At 49.5% G+C, this 16,062-nt stretch overlaps 1 protein-coding gene across 4 annotated transcripts in view; it reads right to left on the bottom strand.

Moving 5' to 3' along the window:
* The window catches only part of LOC147252772 (neural-cadherin), a 117,237-nt gene that overhangs the window by 12,875 nt on the left and 88,300 nt on the right, over positions 1 to 16,062 (bottom strand). For all 4 annotated transcript variants that reach the window (XM_086217577.1, XM_086217574.1, XM_086217575.1 and 1 more), the window contains 8 exons: positions 13,657 to 13,940; positions 11,027 to 11,656; positions 9,960 to 10,956; positions 8,977 to 9,070; positions 5,722 to 5,906; positions 5,191 to 5,417; positions 1,746 to 2,023; positions 238 to 452 (listed from right to left, as the gene is read on the bottom strand). In XM_086217577.1, the coding sequence (XP_086073703.1) occupies positions 238 to 452; positions 1,746 to 2,023; positions 5,191 to 5,417; positions 5,722 to 5,906; positions 8,977 to 9,070; positions 9,960 to 10,956; positions 11,027 to 11,656; positions 13,657 to 13,940 (2,910 nt within the window). The remainder of the gene's footprint in view (positions 1 to 237; positions 453 to 1,745; positions 2,024 to 5,190; positions 5,418 to 5,721; positions 5,907 to 8,976; positions 9,071 to 9,959; positions 10,957 to 11,026; positions 11,657 to 13,656; positions 13,941 to 16,062) is intronic.

The following is a 16,062-nucleotide window of genomic DNA, read 5'->3' as shown; positions in this document are numbered from 1 at the left end:
CTCTACACACAGATAACTGCAATAAAGCTACTTGGAGGTAACTGCAGTAACTCTACACACAGGCAACTGCAGTAAAGCTACTTGGAGGTAACTGCAGTAACTCTACATACAGGTAACTGCAGTAACTCTACACACAGGTAACTGCAGTAACTCTACACACAGGTAACTGCAGTAACTCTACACACAGGTAACTGCAGTAAAGTTACGTCAGGATAAATCCACCAGTCTCATGCTCACCCACAGAGATGAAGTCCTCCTGCTCTCCGGCGCGGGCGGCACCAAGTGGCCCATTGTAGAGAAGCAGCCCGTTGGCCGACTCGGCCAGAAACTCCAGCGAGATGTGGCTCTGGAAGCAAGGCCTGATGGGGGGGAACCAGGCGTAGCCCCGGCCCCCAAAGCTGTGTTTGGTCTGCTGGCACTCGGGGCCGTCGTACATGGGGGGGCACTTGCACCTGTGAGACGGAAACAGTTGATCGAGTGAAGCCAAGCACACGTTTCATCGGTGAGTTCGGTTTTTACTGATTTCATTCACACGTGAACTCTTTAATCACACATCTGTCAGTTTGTCCAAGTCTCTCATGCAACCAGTGACATTAAAGTTTAACCAGCAGATCACAAGACGACGGCGTACAGATGTAAGATATTTATGAGGCTTGTGTAAGAAACCAGAGTGCGTTCATTAGGAGGTGGTTCATGTTGTAATGTTCCATCATGTCTGCTGGAGGTCCAACGATGAAATTTCACTGAGCTGAAGGATCAAGAGGGCTCCATCATGGCCGTCGCTATGTCCAGTGACATGTTCATTTCCTCCCACCAGCAGGAAGTTTGTGAATGACAAGTCTCCCTCACACAGCCAGGCTCCAGTTTACAAACCTCCCTGTTCAAGTTCTCATTGATTTTTAATAAATAGAATCACAAAGAGAGCGATATTGAGGGAGAAGGAAGCTCTGCGCTGTTCCACCCTCTCTTGATGTGTCACACGCACACCTCTGCTGGAGGCAGCAGTCTGAGCTCCGCAGGGCGGCTGGGGAAGGAGCGCCACTCTCACCAGGCTCATCATCTCACTCCAGCTGATGTCACACGTGAGACGATGTTCCGTTTGACACAGTCACTTTGCTCCTGGCTGGTGATGGACAGACTCAGGGACAAGAAATAGTTTTTCTGGAAAAATGCACTTAATGTGCTTAAGTCCATCATGATTGGCAAGGTGGTGTCAGCTGATCAGTACTTTGACCTTCACACATCCTCCATAACAGAGGTGCTGTGGAAGCTGTCCTGACCTGTCGGCGTTATTCAGACACAGACAGAGGAGACCGGCACAGACGCCACATCCACGTCACGGTTAATTAAAGGAGCCTGACGAGTACATTTGCTGGTGTTAATGGGATCTTCCTGAGAGAGAAGCATCCGTCAGAGCAGCAGCTGAGATGTTGCCTTTGATATCAAACCATTAAAATGATGTGACAATTCAAAGCCCACAGGCGAACGTGCACAGAAAAAAAACTGGCTTTTGAGGAGCAGAACTCAGAGAAAATCTGCTCGTTTCATAAAATCAGTGAAATGTTTTGACAGATTAACTTGCAGTGATCAGTGAACAAACAGGAACCTGTTACTCTGGTGATGCTGGCGGTTCTCCACCAGCTGAGAAACACACCCACAGCGTGGAGATGAGAGTCAGAACTGCTGCATCCAGAGAGAAACACGTCACAACAGTGGAACGGTCCATCCACCCTCGCCACACCTACCTGTATCCCAGCGGCCCATCTTGGCAGGCGCCCCCGTTAAGGCAGGGGTTGGTGGGGTAGGCAGAACAGGGCAGGTGGGCCGCCTCTCGGCCCCGGCAGCCACACCGCGCCAGGGTTTTGGCCTCCAACGAAACGAGAGAGATGTTACCGGAGCTGAGAGGCACCGGGGCCTGGCTGAAGGAAACCTCAGTGCTGCAGCCTCCTGATTGTCTGCAGTCTGTGTCGGGACAGTCGTCAACGCCCACCTGAGAGATGGACACGCCCAGCACGGCCTCCAGCTGGACAAGAGACGGACAACAATCATGAGTGACTTGTCATCATAATAAAGTCTAATATTAATAATAAAAAGGCGGCGACGAAGCTCGAACGACCTCGTCTGAAGAGATGATAGCATCTCTGAGTCGCAGATTAAACCCCGACGAGCCGTCAGGACATTCTGAGGACGAGCGTCCAGTGTCAGTCACCATCAAGCTGTGGTTGTGGGCGAGCGTTCTGAAGACCTAAAGACCAACTAGAGGCGACACAAACGCTGCAGGAGGACCCCGATGGACCTTGAGGTCATTCATCTTTTGCTTCTGTCTGTTTTTCTAGCTCAACACCGACTGAACCACGTTGGAGCGTCGCTGCTGGAACTCAGACGGTTTACGGTGCGTCTGAGAAGACAAAGTCGGCGGAGGCGACGTGCTTCTCCTCTCAACTCTGCTGTTATTCTAAAGCTGTGTTGCAGAGTTTGGGAACTCAGGATATCGTTGGTTCCATGGTCTCTGGCCGCTGGCGTCGCCTCTGGCCTCCTCACTCACGGATCCCATTTGATGCCTTCTGAGAGATCAAAGTTGCTACGAACTACGAGGGAGCGCTTGGAGGGAAGCCTGAGTGGTGCCGGACACCAAGGCCCCATCGAGTTGGGGGGGCATCTCTCTGGTCCGTAGGGGAACGACCACGCCGCCGGAGCGGAGCAGTTGTACCACTGATCACGAGCCTGCAGAGGCTCGGCACAAAACCGAACTCCAAACTAACCTTTTATGAAAAGAGTGCTTTTGGATTCACTGAGGTTTGTTTGAAGATGAAATGGGAGAGAATGAGCGTCTGCTGCTGATCTGAAGTCTGCCAGAATCACCGTATCTGAACCGACTCCAGCTCCCTGAACGTCATTTATGCTCTTTGGTGTTTCTCTGTCATCCCGCCTGCCGTTCAAGCGTCGCTGTCATTTGTTCACTCGTTTCCCTGCTTGTCATCTTGATTCTCTTCCCTCGTTTTGTCTTCCTGGGTGCGAGGGGTTTTCATCAGTGTCCCTCAGGGTTTCCTGTCTCTCCCCAACTGTGTCTATTTCTTTTTTGGGAGTTTAATTATTCAGCTGACTCTCGTCTCATCCACAGTGACTTTCACTCCCCAGGCAGGCCTCCAGTTTTTTGGCTCCATGCCGGTCTCAGCAGCCTGGCTCTTCCATCTATCTGATCATTCTTCCACGTGAGACTTTTCTCCTCTTCAACCTGAGACCATCAGACTCCTTTCATCCGCAGCATTCCAGGTTATTTTCCATCATTCTGAGGGTTTTCTTCTCTTCCATCCATAAACTCTGCATCAGAGAGTCAAAGGTGCTACGTAGCTCAATCACACGCTCATCATGGGAGCTTCCATGAACACTCCCTGATGAATGATGATGATTCACATGCCGTCTCTCTGCCGCTGGCCTCCAACACGCTGCTGATGTCTGACACATCAACATGGACGTCGTTAGCGACCCAGCTCTTTGTCTCACTTGAGCTCAGCTCAACCACAAATTCTCGCGTATCCACTGAAGCAGATTTCCAGGAATTTTCCAGCTTTATTCATTTTTCAAGAATATTCCAAGCCTGGAAGTGGCAGTTAACGAATGAAATGATGATTTCCAGCTTTTCATGATTGAATGAACCCATGAATGCTCATGTTTTCATTTCAATCATCGTTTCCTGTCTTTTATTTTCTCTGGCGGCCTGTGAGTGACAGACCAGCAGCTCTGTGTTAGTGTGTGTGTGTGTGTGTTAGTGTGTGTGTGTTAGTGTTAGTGTGTGTGTGTTAGTGTGTGTGTGTTAGTGTGTGTGTGTTAGTGTGTGTGTGTGTTAGTGTGTGTGTTAGTGTGTGTGTGTTAGTGTTAGTGTGTGTGTGTTAGTGTGTGTGTTAGTGTGTGTGTGTTAGTGTGTGTGTGTAAGTGTGTGTGTGTGTTAGTGTGTGTGTGTGTTAGTGTGTGTGTGTAAGTGTGTGTGTGTTAGTGTGTGTGTGTGTTAGTGTGTGTGTTAGTGTGTGTGTGTTAGTGTTAGTGTGTGTGTGTTAGTGTGTGTGTGTTAGTGTGTGTGTGTTAGTGTGTGTGTGTGTTAGTGTGTGTGTTAGTGTGTGTGTGTTAGTGTTAGTGTGTGTGTGTTAGTGTGTGTGTTAGTGTGTGTGTGTTAGTGTGTGTGTGTAAGTGTGTGTGTGTGTTAGTGTGTGTGTGTGTTAGTGTGTGTGTGTAAGTGTGTGTGTTAGTGTGTTAGCGTGTGTGTTAGTGTGTGTGTGTTAGTGTGTGTGTGTTAGTGTGTGTGTGTAAGTGTGTGTGTGTAAGTGTGTTAGCGTGTGTGTTAGTGTGTGTGTGTGTAAGTGTGTGTGTTAGTGTGTGTGTGTTAGTGTGTGTAAGTGTGTGTGTGTGTGTTAGTGTGTGTGTGTGTTAGTGTGTGTGTGTTAGTGTGTTAGTGTGTGTGTGTTAGTGTTAGTGTGTGTGTGTTAGTGTGTGTGTTAGTGTGTGTGTGTGTGTGTTAGTGCGCTAGTGTGTTAGTGTGTGTGTGTTAGTGTGTGTGTGTTAGTGTTAGTGTGCTAGTGTGTTAGTGTGTGTGTTTACATGGTTCGCTGACGTTCATCACCTTCCTGTCACAACACTGAGCTCCGGTCAGCAGCTGCTCTCAGCCTTTTAAAGGATCTGAAGTATTCATGTGTGTGAGAGAGAGAGAGCAACTGTAAAATGGTTAACAGTGTTTAAGTGTTTGCTGAGTGTGGATGGGATGTTTAATTGATGTGTGATTAACGTCTCTTGTCGCTGTGCAGCCATGACTATGAACGCTACGCCGGCTCCACGCTACGCCGGCTCCACGCTACGCTATATCAGTTTTGAAATGAAGCGTGAAAATAATTTGCGTCATACTTGTGTTTCAGGGTGGTTCAGTGACATCCAAAGAAACAGCTGAATAACCTCCAATCTCATCGAACAAACAAACATCTGGTGAGGAGCAGGGCACACAGATGACCGCGCTCTTTTTAGTTGCAACAGCTGGTTACCACGGAAACACAGTGGTTCTGGCCAGCTGGGTCTTTCTGAGTGCCGTGCACTTGTTCTCCCTGTGCCTAACTGGGTTCTGCTGCCGTGCAGGCCAATTGATCGTGGGTGCGGGTCTCTACACGTCGGACCGAGACCAACCCTGAACCGTGAATTTCTCCTCACCTTGGTTTTGTTTGCCGCCACATAGCCGAGCAGCTTCTCGGCCCTGTAGTATGGTGAGCCGTGAGCGGCAAACCACACATTTAGCTGCTTGTGGCCGGCATCGCCCACAGAGAAGATCTGGACATTGACCGGCAACGTCTGCAGGAGCTCGGCCAGCGCTCGAGCCAAACGGGAGAACTGGCTCTCTTCACCAGCGCCGCTGCTGAAGAACTCGTCCACCGTCAGGTCTGAAGGAGGGAACACATACAGTCATCAGCTTTGTTCAAGATGTGGATCATTTCAGACGACAACCTGGAGAGTCAGTAAACAGATGTTTTTGGACAGTTCAGCTGCTGTTAGCCGTCAGTCTCCGTTTGCTTCAAGCTAAAGTTACGTGTCCGGTTCTTCCTTCATTCTGGAATCACTAAGAAGTGATGCAGGAGGGAAAAACATCTTTGTGAGCTCTAGACTTCTTTCGTAAGCCCATGAAAGACACAAAACAGCAGACTGTTCTGATTGTGACATCATCGCCATCATCATCATCACACTTACTGTGGAGGCGGATGGAGGCGGCATTCTCAACGGCTTCCTGCTGCAGGTCCATCACATCCACCTGAGCGGTGGAAGTGACGTCTGGCCAGCTGAGGTCCGACACTCGCACCTGCAGGTGGTAGGAGCCGGCTGGAGCCCCCTCTCTGATACTGAGCTGACCCGAACTCTGGTTCAGACTGAACAACCTGCGGACAGTTTGGATGTTTTCTGTAAAATGACCCTTTGACACATGCATCAAAGCAGACGTGCGTCCCCACTGATCCTGGATCTGCTCCACCTTCCTGCTGGTAAAGGAAGGTTCTGGTGGCTGCTGTTGCAGGATGTGCTGCTGATGGAGAATTGTTGGGTGGAGGTTCATTGAAGGAGGGAGGTGCTGGACCTGCTCTCCTTGGACAGAGTCAGGACAGAAGTTTGGTCGGGGTTTGGCGCCACCCTAATAAACCTGACCTGACTGACATGGACGTGGTGCTATCGTGTCCTGTCTCCTCTCTTACACAAATTAAGGCGATCTGACACTTTGACACAAATTCACACATGCAGGTGTGACAATCCCACCGTCTCTGAGGTGGAGTCCTTCCTTAAAACATCAACCCATACGGCGATAATCTGGCTCAGTCATCACTTCAGGGCCTCTCCAGTTGCCAGCCTCTGCCTGTACCTCCGTGTTCCAGCTGAGGTGGACGTGGATAAAAAAACAGCGACTAGCTTAAATTCATTCCTGAGAAACTGGTGGATCCCCACGGAGCAGCAAAGGAAAGGAAATACAGCCTCACTGAGATGAAACGGCGAGCAGGTGAAGCCGCTTCTGGAACTTCCTAAAGATGACAAATACGTCCACCAACATAGTTAAAGTCACTGATTGGCTCATTTATGTCATTTGTTTAATCCATGTTAACTAACCAAGTTACATGCTGACTCATCAGGACTCATCAAAGACTTGAGCAGGTCGTGGAACCTCCAGACCAACATCGATCCAGATTTAACTCTACGATGCTGAGAACTGTTCCAGAGTTCTGCTGTTATTCCCTTGGTTTACTAATCTGGAGCATGTAACCAGCGTGACGGGATGCGAATACCAGAATCAGGGCTGATGCTCAGATCCATGTCTTAAATCTTAGATCTGAGTCCAGGCTCTCCGGTGGGATGCCTGAGATCAGCGTGGGAGCAGATGCGGGTCTGTGGTCTTCCACATCCATGTCAGGGCTCTTGATCTGCTGTGTTGATGTGGCCTGACTCCAAACACCAGTCTGGGTCGGCGCCATCGGGCTCATGTAATGGTTAGAGCTCCTTCAGAGCTCAGACCAGACACATTAATTTACCACGACTGAAACAAGACCAAAGCGAGTCTGGCATCAAACCTGGGACGCCCTGTCCCTGGATCCCTGTCACACTTTAAAGCTTTCAAATGCTGCAAAGCGGCACTTCACAAAGGAGGCGATGTGTTCAGATCCACAGAGCTGTTGGCCGCCAGGATGGAAGTGACTTCTTCTTCTTCTTCTTCTACTCTACTGTTTGATTCCCAGTTGGGTGACGTGTTCTCGGCCGGCGTCCCCTCACCTCCATGTTCCACTATGAAGCTTTTTCCTCTAGTTTTTACCGCTTCGACTATAAATAAATGCAACCCAAACCTTGTGAACAAATTGCCGTGTGTCAGCTGCACTGATGAGGGGCTGCGGTTCGGAGCATCTATGCTAATTTTCTCTCTAGCGCTTCCTTTGTTCTCTCGCCATCTCTTGTCGCTCCTCCTTGTAGGTATCTCGTTAGACGGGTGGGTGGCAACCAGCGCAATCAGGCTCTCCTTTCAACGCGTCCGCATGACGCCTCGCCTCATCAAACAAACAACGAGCGCGCCCTCGCCGCGCTTCACTGGGAATTTTCAATACCACTGGTTATGAAGTATTAATAGCACTGTTCCTGACAAGTCAGATCCCGTCTTCCATCGCTCCTCCACCCTTCCATTCTCTTTCAATCTGTCTTTGTCCCTCTTTAAACTGCCTGTGTCTCTTCGGACTGTCTCTTCCTCTCGTTTTTAAACCTGTCAGTTCCTGGGCAGCTGCTATGTTCTCATCACATGAGGGGACACCAGGAGGACATCGTCCGGCTCCATCACATTCTAACCTGCTGTTCAATCCAACATCTTTGACAGCGCACCAGTAGATTGTGTGCACTGGTGGACGGTTTGAATGGTGGGGAGGGAGACATGAAGCCCACCCTGGTTAGAGAGATGGTCCCTGATCCAACACCAACATTGTGGTTTGGTTCCAGCTCGGACACAAAAGCTTTTGAGTTCTTTCGTAATAGCAAAGAAAACAAATAAAAAAGTCAGTCAGTTGGGCAGGGACCTGGCCAGGGTTGTTATTTACGTGACAACCCCTGAATGCAACACTTGAGCACTTTGTTCAGGTTTCAGTCCTGTTAACCCCACTATGGCCAGAAATCAGAAAACCACCTGGGACTCAAGGAGTCGTTTTCGTTCACACGTAAACGTGATGACAATTAAATATGAAATACTATTTTAAATGAAATATTGCGTGTTTCAGAAACCTCCTGTGCACACGTCTTCAACATCTCTGCTTGATGCAGGTCTCTGCTACAAACATTTTAAGGGATTTTTCAAAGAAAATAACAATAAAGATGTAAAAAAAAATTGAATATTGCAAATTATCTATAATCACAATTAACTTTTTTTTTTTTTTTAATTCCATGTCACCCCTCTGTCAGACCTGGACTGGCCTCAGACAGAAAACTCCCTCCGTCCAGACAGACCTCTGAGCGCTGCACGGCCATGGCGATTTGGGACAAGTCAAGTGATCAGGATCCTTTTTATGGAGGATGCAGACTCCCTGGTTCAGCTTCGTCATATGTCAGGTGACGGGACAACACCAACTAACCAACCACGTGTTCTTGGTGTGTTTTTGTTCCTAACTCTGACCAGACTCTCACGGCCACAGCAGAACAACGCCCTGCTTGACACTAAATGGCGAACAGAGAGCAACTACCCGGTGAAGACGATGGCGCGTTGAGCAGCTAAGGAGCCAGATGTTCCCTCAGGAGGCCCAAGATGCCTCGCTTTCCCTCGTCTCGATTCGTACCACAATATCGGCCAGGTTGGACTTGTCCTTCCCCTCGCTGCCCCTCGCCACCTCCAGGTCCCCCTCACCTGCTTCTGTTTCCACTGAACAGACTAAACTCTCACTGAAGTCTCCCTCTCCTGCTGTACGTCACCCTGCACTCTTGTCTGGGTTGTACCTGTACCTGGATGGTTTCCCCTCGAAGCGGTACACCTTCTCACTCCAGTCATCAAGGTCATGGGTTTGAACTTGTCCCAGGACCGTAGTCGGGAGAATACCTGTCAGGGGGGTGGGAATTAAAAGACACCAGAAGTCATAAAAATGCATTAGCTTTGAAAAAAATTAGTTCTGCATACAACAGATCCCTGCGGAGCAAACCAAATATTAGAAGTGAGGGAAAGAAAGTGGCGGCTTCTTGAAAGAGATAAAGTGGCGGGCGCCGCCTCATTGGCACACGGTCATGGTTTGACAGCAAGATGCGCACACATTAGAATCGCTTGCACAGTGTTTTCCCTCTTCTTCCAAAAAAAGCTGAACGCAGCGCTGTAATCTCTTTAGCCGTGAAATCAGCTGCCTTTTAAAAATGGCTCCTGCTTCTGTGCCTGTCAGACCTGGGACCTGAGCTGAGTTAATTGCTTGCTTCATGGCATGTTGTTGAGGTACGTGATGGATTCGTATTAGCGGGTTAATGCACTTTCATGTGGAAAGGCCCCGAGAGGGAATCCACTAAAAATACATTACTGAAAAACCTTAGTTTTTCCAGCAAATTACGGCAGGCTGACAGATGGTATGAAACACTAAATAAGTGATGTGGGCTGCAGCGGGAGGCAGCGAGCGCTGTGACAAGGACAGTCTCTACAACATGAGCACCGAGCGCTCAGGAGGTGGTGGGGGGGACACCAGGGACCTGAAGGTTAGAAGAGCCTGTCCATGACCAGGAAGACACCTGTTGGACTCCCTCAGAACTGAGACCATGAATGAATAATGACTCTGCTCTGTCTGCAGATCTTCTCCACTGAGGCTGCACGAGTGGCTGCATTGTGAGGCTCTAGCGCGAAGCTTTGCTGTAACTCCTCAAGACAACGAGCAAAAACATTTGAAAACGCTTCTTTTGTGAATAGGGTCTGGTTAGGAGTTGGGATCATGTGAGAGCGAATCGATACATACCCTGGTAACTGTAAACAATGAAGCTGGTGTGCCCTGCTGAGTGGGGGTGGTCATTCCTGTCACCGATGACAACCGTCAGTGTGCTGGTTGAGCTCATCGGAGGAGACCCGCTGTCAATCATGAGAATGGGGAGGTGGTACTCCTTCTGCCGCTCACGGTCGAAGGCGCGGAGGGCTGTGACAGCTGCGCTGCCGTTCCTGAAGTCAGTCAAATTGAAGTTGGTGGCGTCCGAGGTGAGCATGAGGAGGCGTATTGAAAACGGTCCGCCATTGGTGGAGGTGTCACGATCAGTGGCGTGGAGAAGGAAGGAGGTTTCGTTCATTCTGACCGCCTGTGGGGCAGCCATGTTTTCCCACACAACAGGTTTATAAGGGGCCTCAAACTCTGGTCCATTGTCATTGATGTCTAGCACAGTTACCATGACGATGGCAGTGCCGGTCAGAGCCAGACTCCCGGCGTCTGTGGCGAGGACCATGATTCTGTGCTGTGAGATTTTCTCCCTGTCCAATGAATTGGCCACCACAACCCAACCGGACTGGTCCACTAGGAACTGACTGTAGGGGTCAGACTCTTTCGAAATACTGTAAGAAAAGTGTCCGTTTTGGCCTGAATCCAGATCTGAAGCTGTGACCTGAGCAACAATCGTCCCCACTGGAACATCTTCAGACATGGCCGGCGACTCATAAAACTGTGGGAAGAAGACAGGCGCGTGGTCATTGGCATCTTCCACCTGAATGAGGCAGTAAGCCAAGCTGAAGAAATCAGCATCCTCAGCCTTCAGGGTCAGGTTGAACGTCCTCTCCTGGGGCTTCTCAAAGTCGACCTTCTTCTTGAGCTTAATCACCCCTCGTCGGTTCAGCTTGTCCGTCTCCACAAAGAACTTCCTGTCTTCATCCCCCCCGACGATGCTGAAAGTTACCACAGCGTTCTCATCCTGGTCTCCATCTGTGGCCGAAACTACCAGAACCTCGCTGTTCACCTCCAAGTCCTCTGTGACCTGATGGACAAATCTTATTTTCATTATCATGATTAGAGTTCCTACATGTGTGTTAGAACGCTGGACTCACCTGAGCAGTGTAGACCCTCTGAGTGAATACGGGCGGATGGTCATTGACATCTGACACCATGATGGTGGCTGTTCCAGTTCCGGCCAGACCGCCTCCATCCCTGGCCTCCACCACAACCAAATACTGCTCCTCCACCTCCCTGTCCAGGGACCGTAGAACAGTGTAAATGGTCCCTGTGGTGGCGTTGATGGAGAACAGGTTGAGATTGATTTCGTTGCGCACGTTCTTGATGATGCTGTAGGTCAGCATTGCATTCTTGCCCTCATTCGGGTCGTCAAGGTCCATGGCCCGCATCTCCATGACGGAGGTGTCAGCGGGTGAGTTTTCAGGAACGTGGCCAACAAAGCAACCGTCCACTTCCAGCGCCGGGCAGGGGAAGAAGGGTGCATTGTCGTTGACGTCTCTGACCTCTAAGAACACATCAGCAAATCCTGTGAGGCCTGCTCCTCCCTCATCCGTGGCAAGGACGAGGAATCTCCAGGCTGGGCGCTCCTCGCGGTCCAGGCGTCGTTGGGCGTAAATTCGCCCAGTGCGTTCATTGATGGTGAACTCGCCACCGGCACCTTGTCCATGGAGGGAGTAGCGAAGGGCAGTCTGGTCCGCTTCTTGGTCTGGATCTGTGGCTGAAACCTGGCCAGAACAAAACCCATAACGAGACACAGAACACATGGAGCCTCTTCTGGTAAACGAAGTGCGTCTACAAGAACCATCTTCTTATTTTGCCAACAGATGGAGCTACGCTGGCAATGCCAAGGACTCAAGGGCACCCGGACCTGGTTCAAGTCATTGTTTGTTTGAGGGTATGAACACGCAAGAACTGAAAGGCTGATTTACAGCGCACCACGAGCCAAGCAAGATCCCAGAACCGTCTGGGGCAGATCTGTTCAACAGAGTGAAGACATTTCTTTTTTAAAGTGGCGACAGTGGTTTAATTTTTAAGAACTTTTAGCTCTACTTTTGCTGAGAGGTCTCGTTTCAACAGTTTTCACGGTGTTCAAACGTTAAGCCCAGCAAGCAGGCCCGACCGCAGCAGCTGCCCCTCGCTGGGGGAAGTCCACACCGGGAAAAAACATTTCTCTGTGGCGCCGTCATGTTTACTTCATTAACCTGCCATCTCACAAACATCTGTCACTGCCACACACAATGCAATCAAAAGTTAATAAATGCCATGAAAGGCAAGCAAATGGCACACTTCAACCTTTTTTTTCCTCCTTTCTCACCTGAGGTTTGTTTACACAACCCTTTGAAGTCCCCCCACCCATCACCATGATTCAGGTAGACAATACTGAAGACGAGCCGTCGCAGCGCCACGGAGGAGGCTGCCACACAGGTGAAGTCAAGAAATATTCATTTCAAATTGGATTTCCCCATCTGCTCACTATCTGCTGAATTGTATTAGCACACGGGGCTGAAGAAACTATTGAGAGCGTTGGAGAGGAACCGAGCGCACATCAAATCAATTCCAGCAGGCGAGGGGAAGCGGGCCGGGCGGAGGACTCGATGACACTTGCCTCTCTGACGGGGATTACTTCCCTGCCCTTCTGACGCGCCTCCACCTCCTATAATCTGATTTAGCTTGCCGGCACATGCATATTACTGTGAATTACTGGAGGAAGGTGTGACGAAAGGCACAGAGGAAGGAGGTCGACTGACTTTTTGAGGCAACTTCTCAGATGATGGCTCATTCCTGTCCACGGGTGTTTCAGACAATATTGTGTTAAACACACACGTGTCATGTGTTAGTGTGATGACACCAGATCTGCACTCTCGTGGTGCTGGAGGCTAAGCAGCCTCTGAGGATGAAGCCTCACCAGCTCGATTCAATTTCTCTGCATTACACCTGATACTTCTGGACGACAGGCTCCTTTGTGGAGACGGTGCCGTTTTCTCATGTTTACATTTCAGACAGTTTCATCTGGAGCTCATTGGATTTTACACTTAAAGACATTTAGTGGAACGATCAGTCACATCTACTGTATCCCAGCACCAAACCATTCATTTTCTCCACCTGCCTCTGCTGGAGAAGGTCACCGAGAAACTGGGAGAAATCCCAGCATGCACTGGTGAGAGGTTGGCCATGCAGATTACTTTGAATCGCAGTCACTGGAAACAAATTGCGTTTTTGTAAATTACTGATGGAATATAATGGATTAAAACAAGGGATTTGAGGGCTCCTGGTTTCAAAATCAAACTTTGAAAAAATGCATCTCCTTTAAAAGCGTGCCATAAATATCTTTTTTTTTTTAAACATTCAAAACATTTTTTAAAGCAAATAAAATACTTTTTGCATTTTGATCATTCACAGGGGCTGAAGTCTGAAAACCCAAACCTTCCAATCTGTCAAGCAGCAGTGTACTAGTCAAGCCCAAGGTAGAGCTCGCGGCATTGGCCACGCAAGATGAAGGGCCACTGTGCTATCGTTTTAATGAGGCTGTTGCTCGCTCCGGTGTGTGCGGTTACCCGGGGAACGGAAGGTCTCGTGTAAACCAAGGAGCACAAGAAGCACAAACGCAGGTTCAAGAGGTTGAGGTGTCATTTGAATGTTGAGGAGTCACTGAAGTCATTCCTGATGGGGACACCACAGTTCCCCTCAGATGGGATCGTTTCGGCTGCAGGCCTGACACACTCACCTCCGTGATAAAAACCGGCAGCTCACTGAGCTCCTCGGTCACCGCGGCGTGGTACTCGGTCTGGCTGAAGACGGGAGCTTCGTCGTTACGGTTGACCACCTGAACCAACACCAGCGTCTCGTTCTCCCATTTCCCGTCGGAGGCGACCAGCCGGAGCTCATAAGACTGCTCCATCTCGTAGTCCAGCGGCTGGGCCACGAAGATGGTGCCCACCTCGGGCTCCACATCAAAGGTGCCCATGGTGTTTCCCGCTGTGATCTGGTAGCGCAGCTTGGCGTTAGCACCTGAAGGGAGGAGGGGGCAGGACAGGTCACTTTGGGGGGAACTGACTTATATTTGTGACAGGGATGGACTGACTGATCAGGCCTGAGGCACACTGGAGATGCGTGGCACACGTGACATCAGGGGGGTTTACATTCGTCATATTTGATAAGAAAACCAGACCTGACGCAGAGAAACAGAGAGATGAGCGGTGAGCTGGGACGCAGCTGGAGGAAGACGACGATGAAAGCGGAGAGCAGCACATCGGCTGATCCGGGACACTTTTGGCCCAAACGGCTCGATTACAACACCGGCGATGGTTGTCTGGGTCGGATGTGGCCCTAGTCCAATGAGCCATGCTTGACTTGGGCCCAACATGGGCCATATAAGGTGGACTTGAGTAACGGTCTAGGCAGCTGCTCTGCCTTTGAGCCAATACTCTTCATGACGGCCAAATATGGGTCGTAGAACCGAGACCCGTTTGGGCAAAACATTCATTACATCCCAACCAGCAAACACTCCCTTAATTGGCCCCCATGGGGATAAACAAAGTTTTCTGAAAGTGAATCACCAAAAATGTCTCCTTCTTCTGCCGTCGGTTTTCTTTCAATAGAAACCAAATAAAGACTAAATTTGACAGAGAGCAGGGTTACAAACGGTTCCTGCACTGGGTTTATAAATCACTGTATCCTGGGATGTCCCAATCCTGGGATGTGGAACTAAAATAACTTAAAGTGAAGTTGTGAGACATTTATTCACCACCATCAGGTCTGTCCTGGGGCTGAAAGGTCTCCCAGGGAGCAGGTCACCAGTGACTGAGCCAGAACCGGCCCAGACGTGCACGGTAACAAACAACTCAAATACCGTGGTGAACCCATAAGAAGTGTTTATGCGTCCAGGAGAGGAAATGCTTCTACGCATGTGGGCGTGGTCAACACACCGCAGTATACACACAGACACACACACAGATGCATGCCCAGAGCCTAGAGGCAGGTCTGTCTGGGTCCGGCTCTCTGTTTACTGGCACCAAGGAGACAAACACCATCTGTGGAGACGTGGAGGACCTTCATTACGACACCAATGGTGTGTGTGTGTATGTGTGTGTGTGTGTGTGCATGCACATGCATGCGAACCAGTCCATCACAACCTCTGAGCTCGATCCGTCGTGACACTCAGAGCCAAACGGCTGAATGTGTGTAAGGGAAGAAGCTCCAGCGGTTTTTTTTTGCCTCTGGCACCTTCCCTAATGATCAGTCAGGCCATATGGTGTTGGCCTCTTAAAACACACACACACACACACACACACACACACACACACACACACACACACACACACACACACCGGGGGATAGGGCTGATTTAATTCACAACCTAGCAGGACGTTCCAAATAGAGATTAAGGTCAGAGTTGTGCTCCTCGTGAGGCGGCCTGGAGGGCAAAGTTGTCCCTCAGCAGCGACTGCAGGTCGACACTGAAGGACTCCACTCGTCGCTGGAGGAAGTTTCCTAACATTTAAAACTGCAGGAGCAAATCTCACAAGTTGTGGCCTGACAGACGACAGCTACAGAAGCTTTCTAGAATTTGCTCTCTTCACCGGCCAATGAAATGAACTCACATGATGTCACTGTCTTCCACTTACACCAACCTCAGCAGAACCACCTCATACATCTACGTTCATTTTCCTTTTGTGAGACGTGTCTTCCTCTTACTATCATACATCGTGGTACAGGATGTATGTATGGATGTATGTGTGTATTTATTTCCACTGACATCTAATTCATTATTACTTCTTATGCCTCTGTGTGTTTATTCTTGAATGGGAGCTCTGAACAATTTCTTCCCACAATTGCTACGGTATTTCTCTGATGCTAACCTGGAGGGGGTAGGGTTTATCAGCTATACTGTGACAAGCCACCAGGGGGCAGTCAAGTTGTCCTGGCTTCACTTTTGGGGAGCTGCCGTGTGTTTATCTTATATACAGTCTATCAAACCTGTCAATCACCATCACTGTCTTATTGTCTTGAGTCTGTAAAAATTGCTTCAATAATAAATCAGTATAGATGAAACGATCTATCACAGAACCGTCATTATCACTGCAGCTGAGGAGTGTGTGTGTGTGTGTGTGTGTGTGTGTGTTTACTGATC

This window comes from Aulostomus chinensis, chromosome 11, assembly GCF_037954235.1.
Source record: "Aulostomus chinensis isolate RoL2024-O1b breed Wild chromosome 11, RoL_Achi_v1.0, whole genome shotgun sequence".
Taxonomy (NCBI): domain Eukaryota; kingdom Metazoa; phylum Chordata; class Actinopteri; order Syngnathiformes; family Aulostomidae; genus Aulostomus; species Aulostomus chinensis.
The sequence above is the reverse complement of the archived record's forward strand: the minus strand, read 5'-3'. Positions and strand labels throughout refer to the sequence as shown.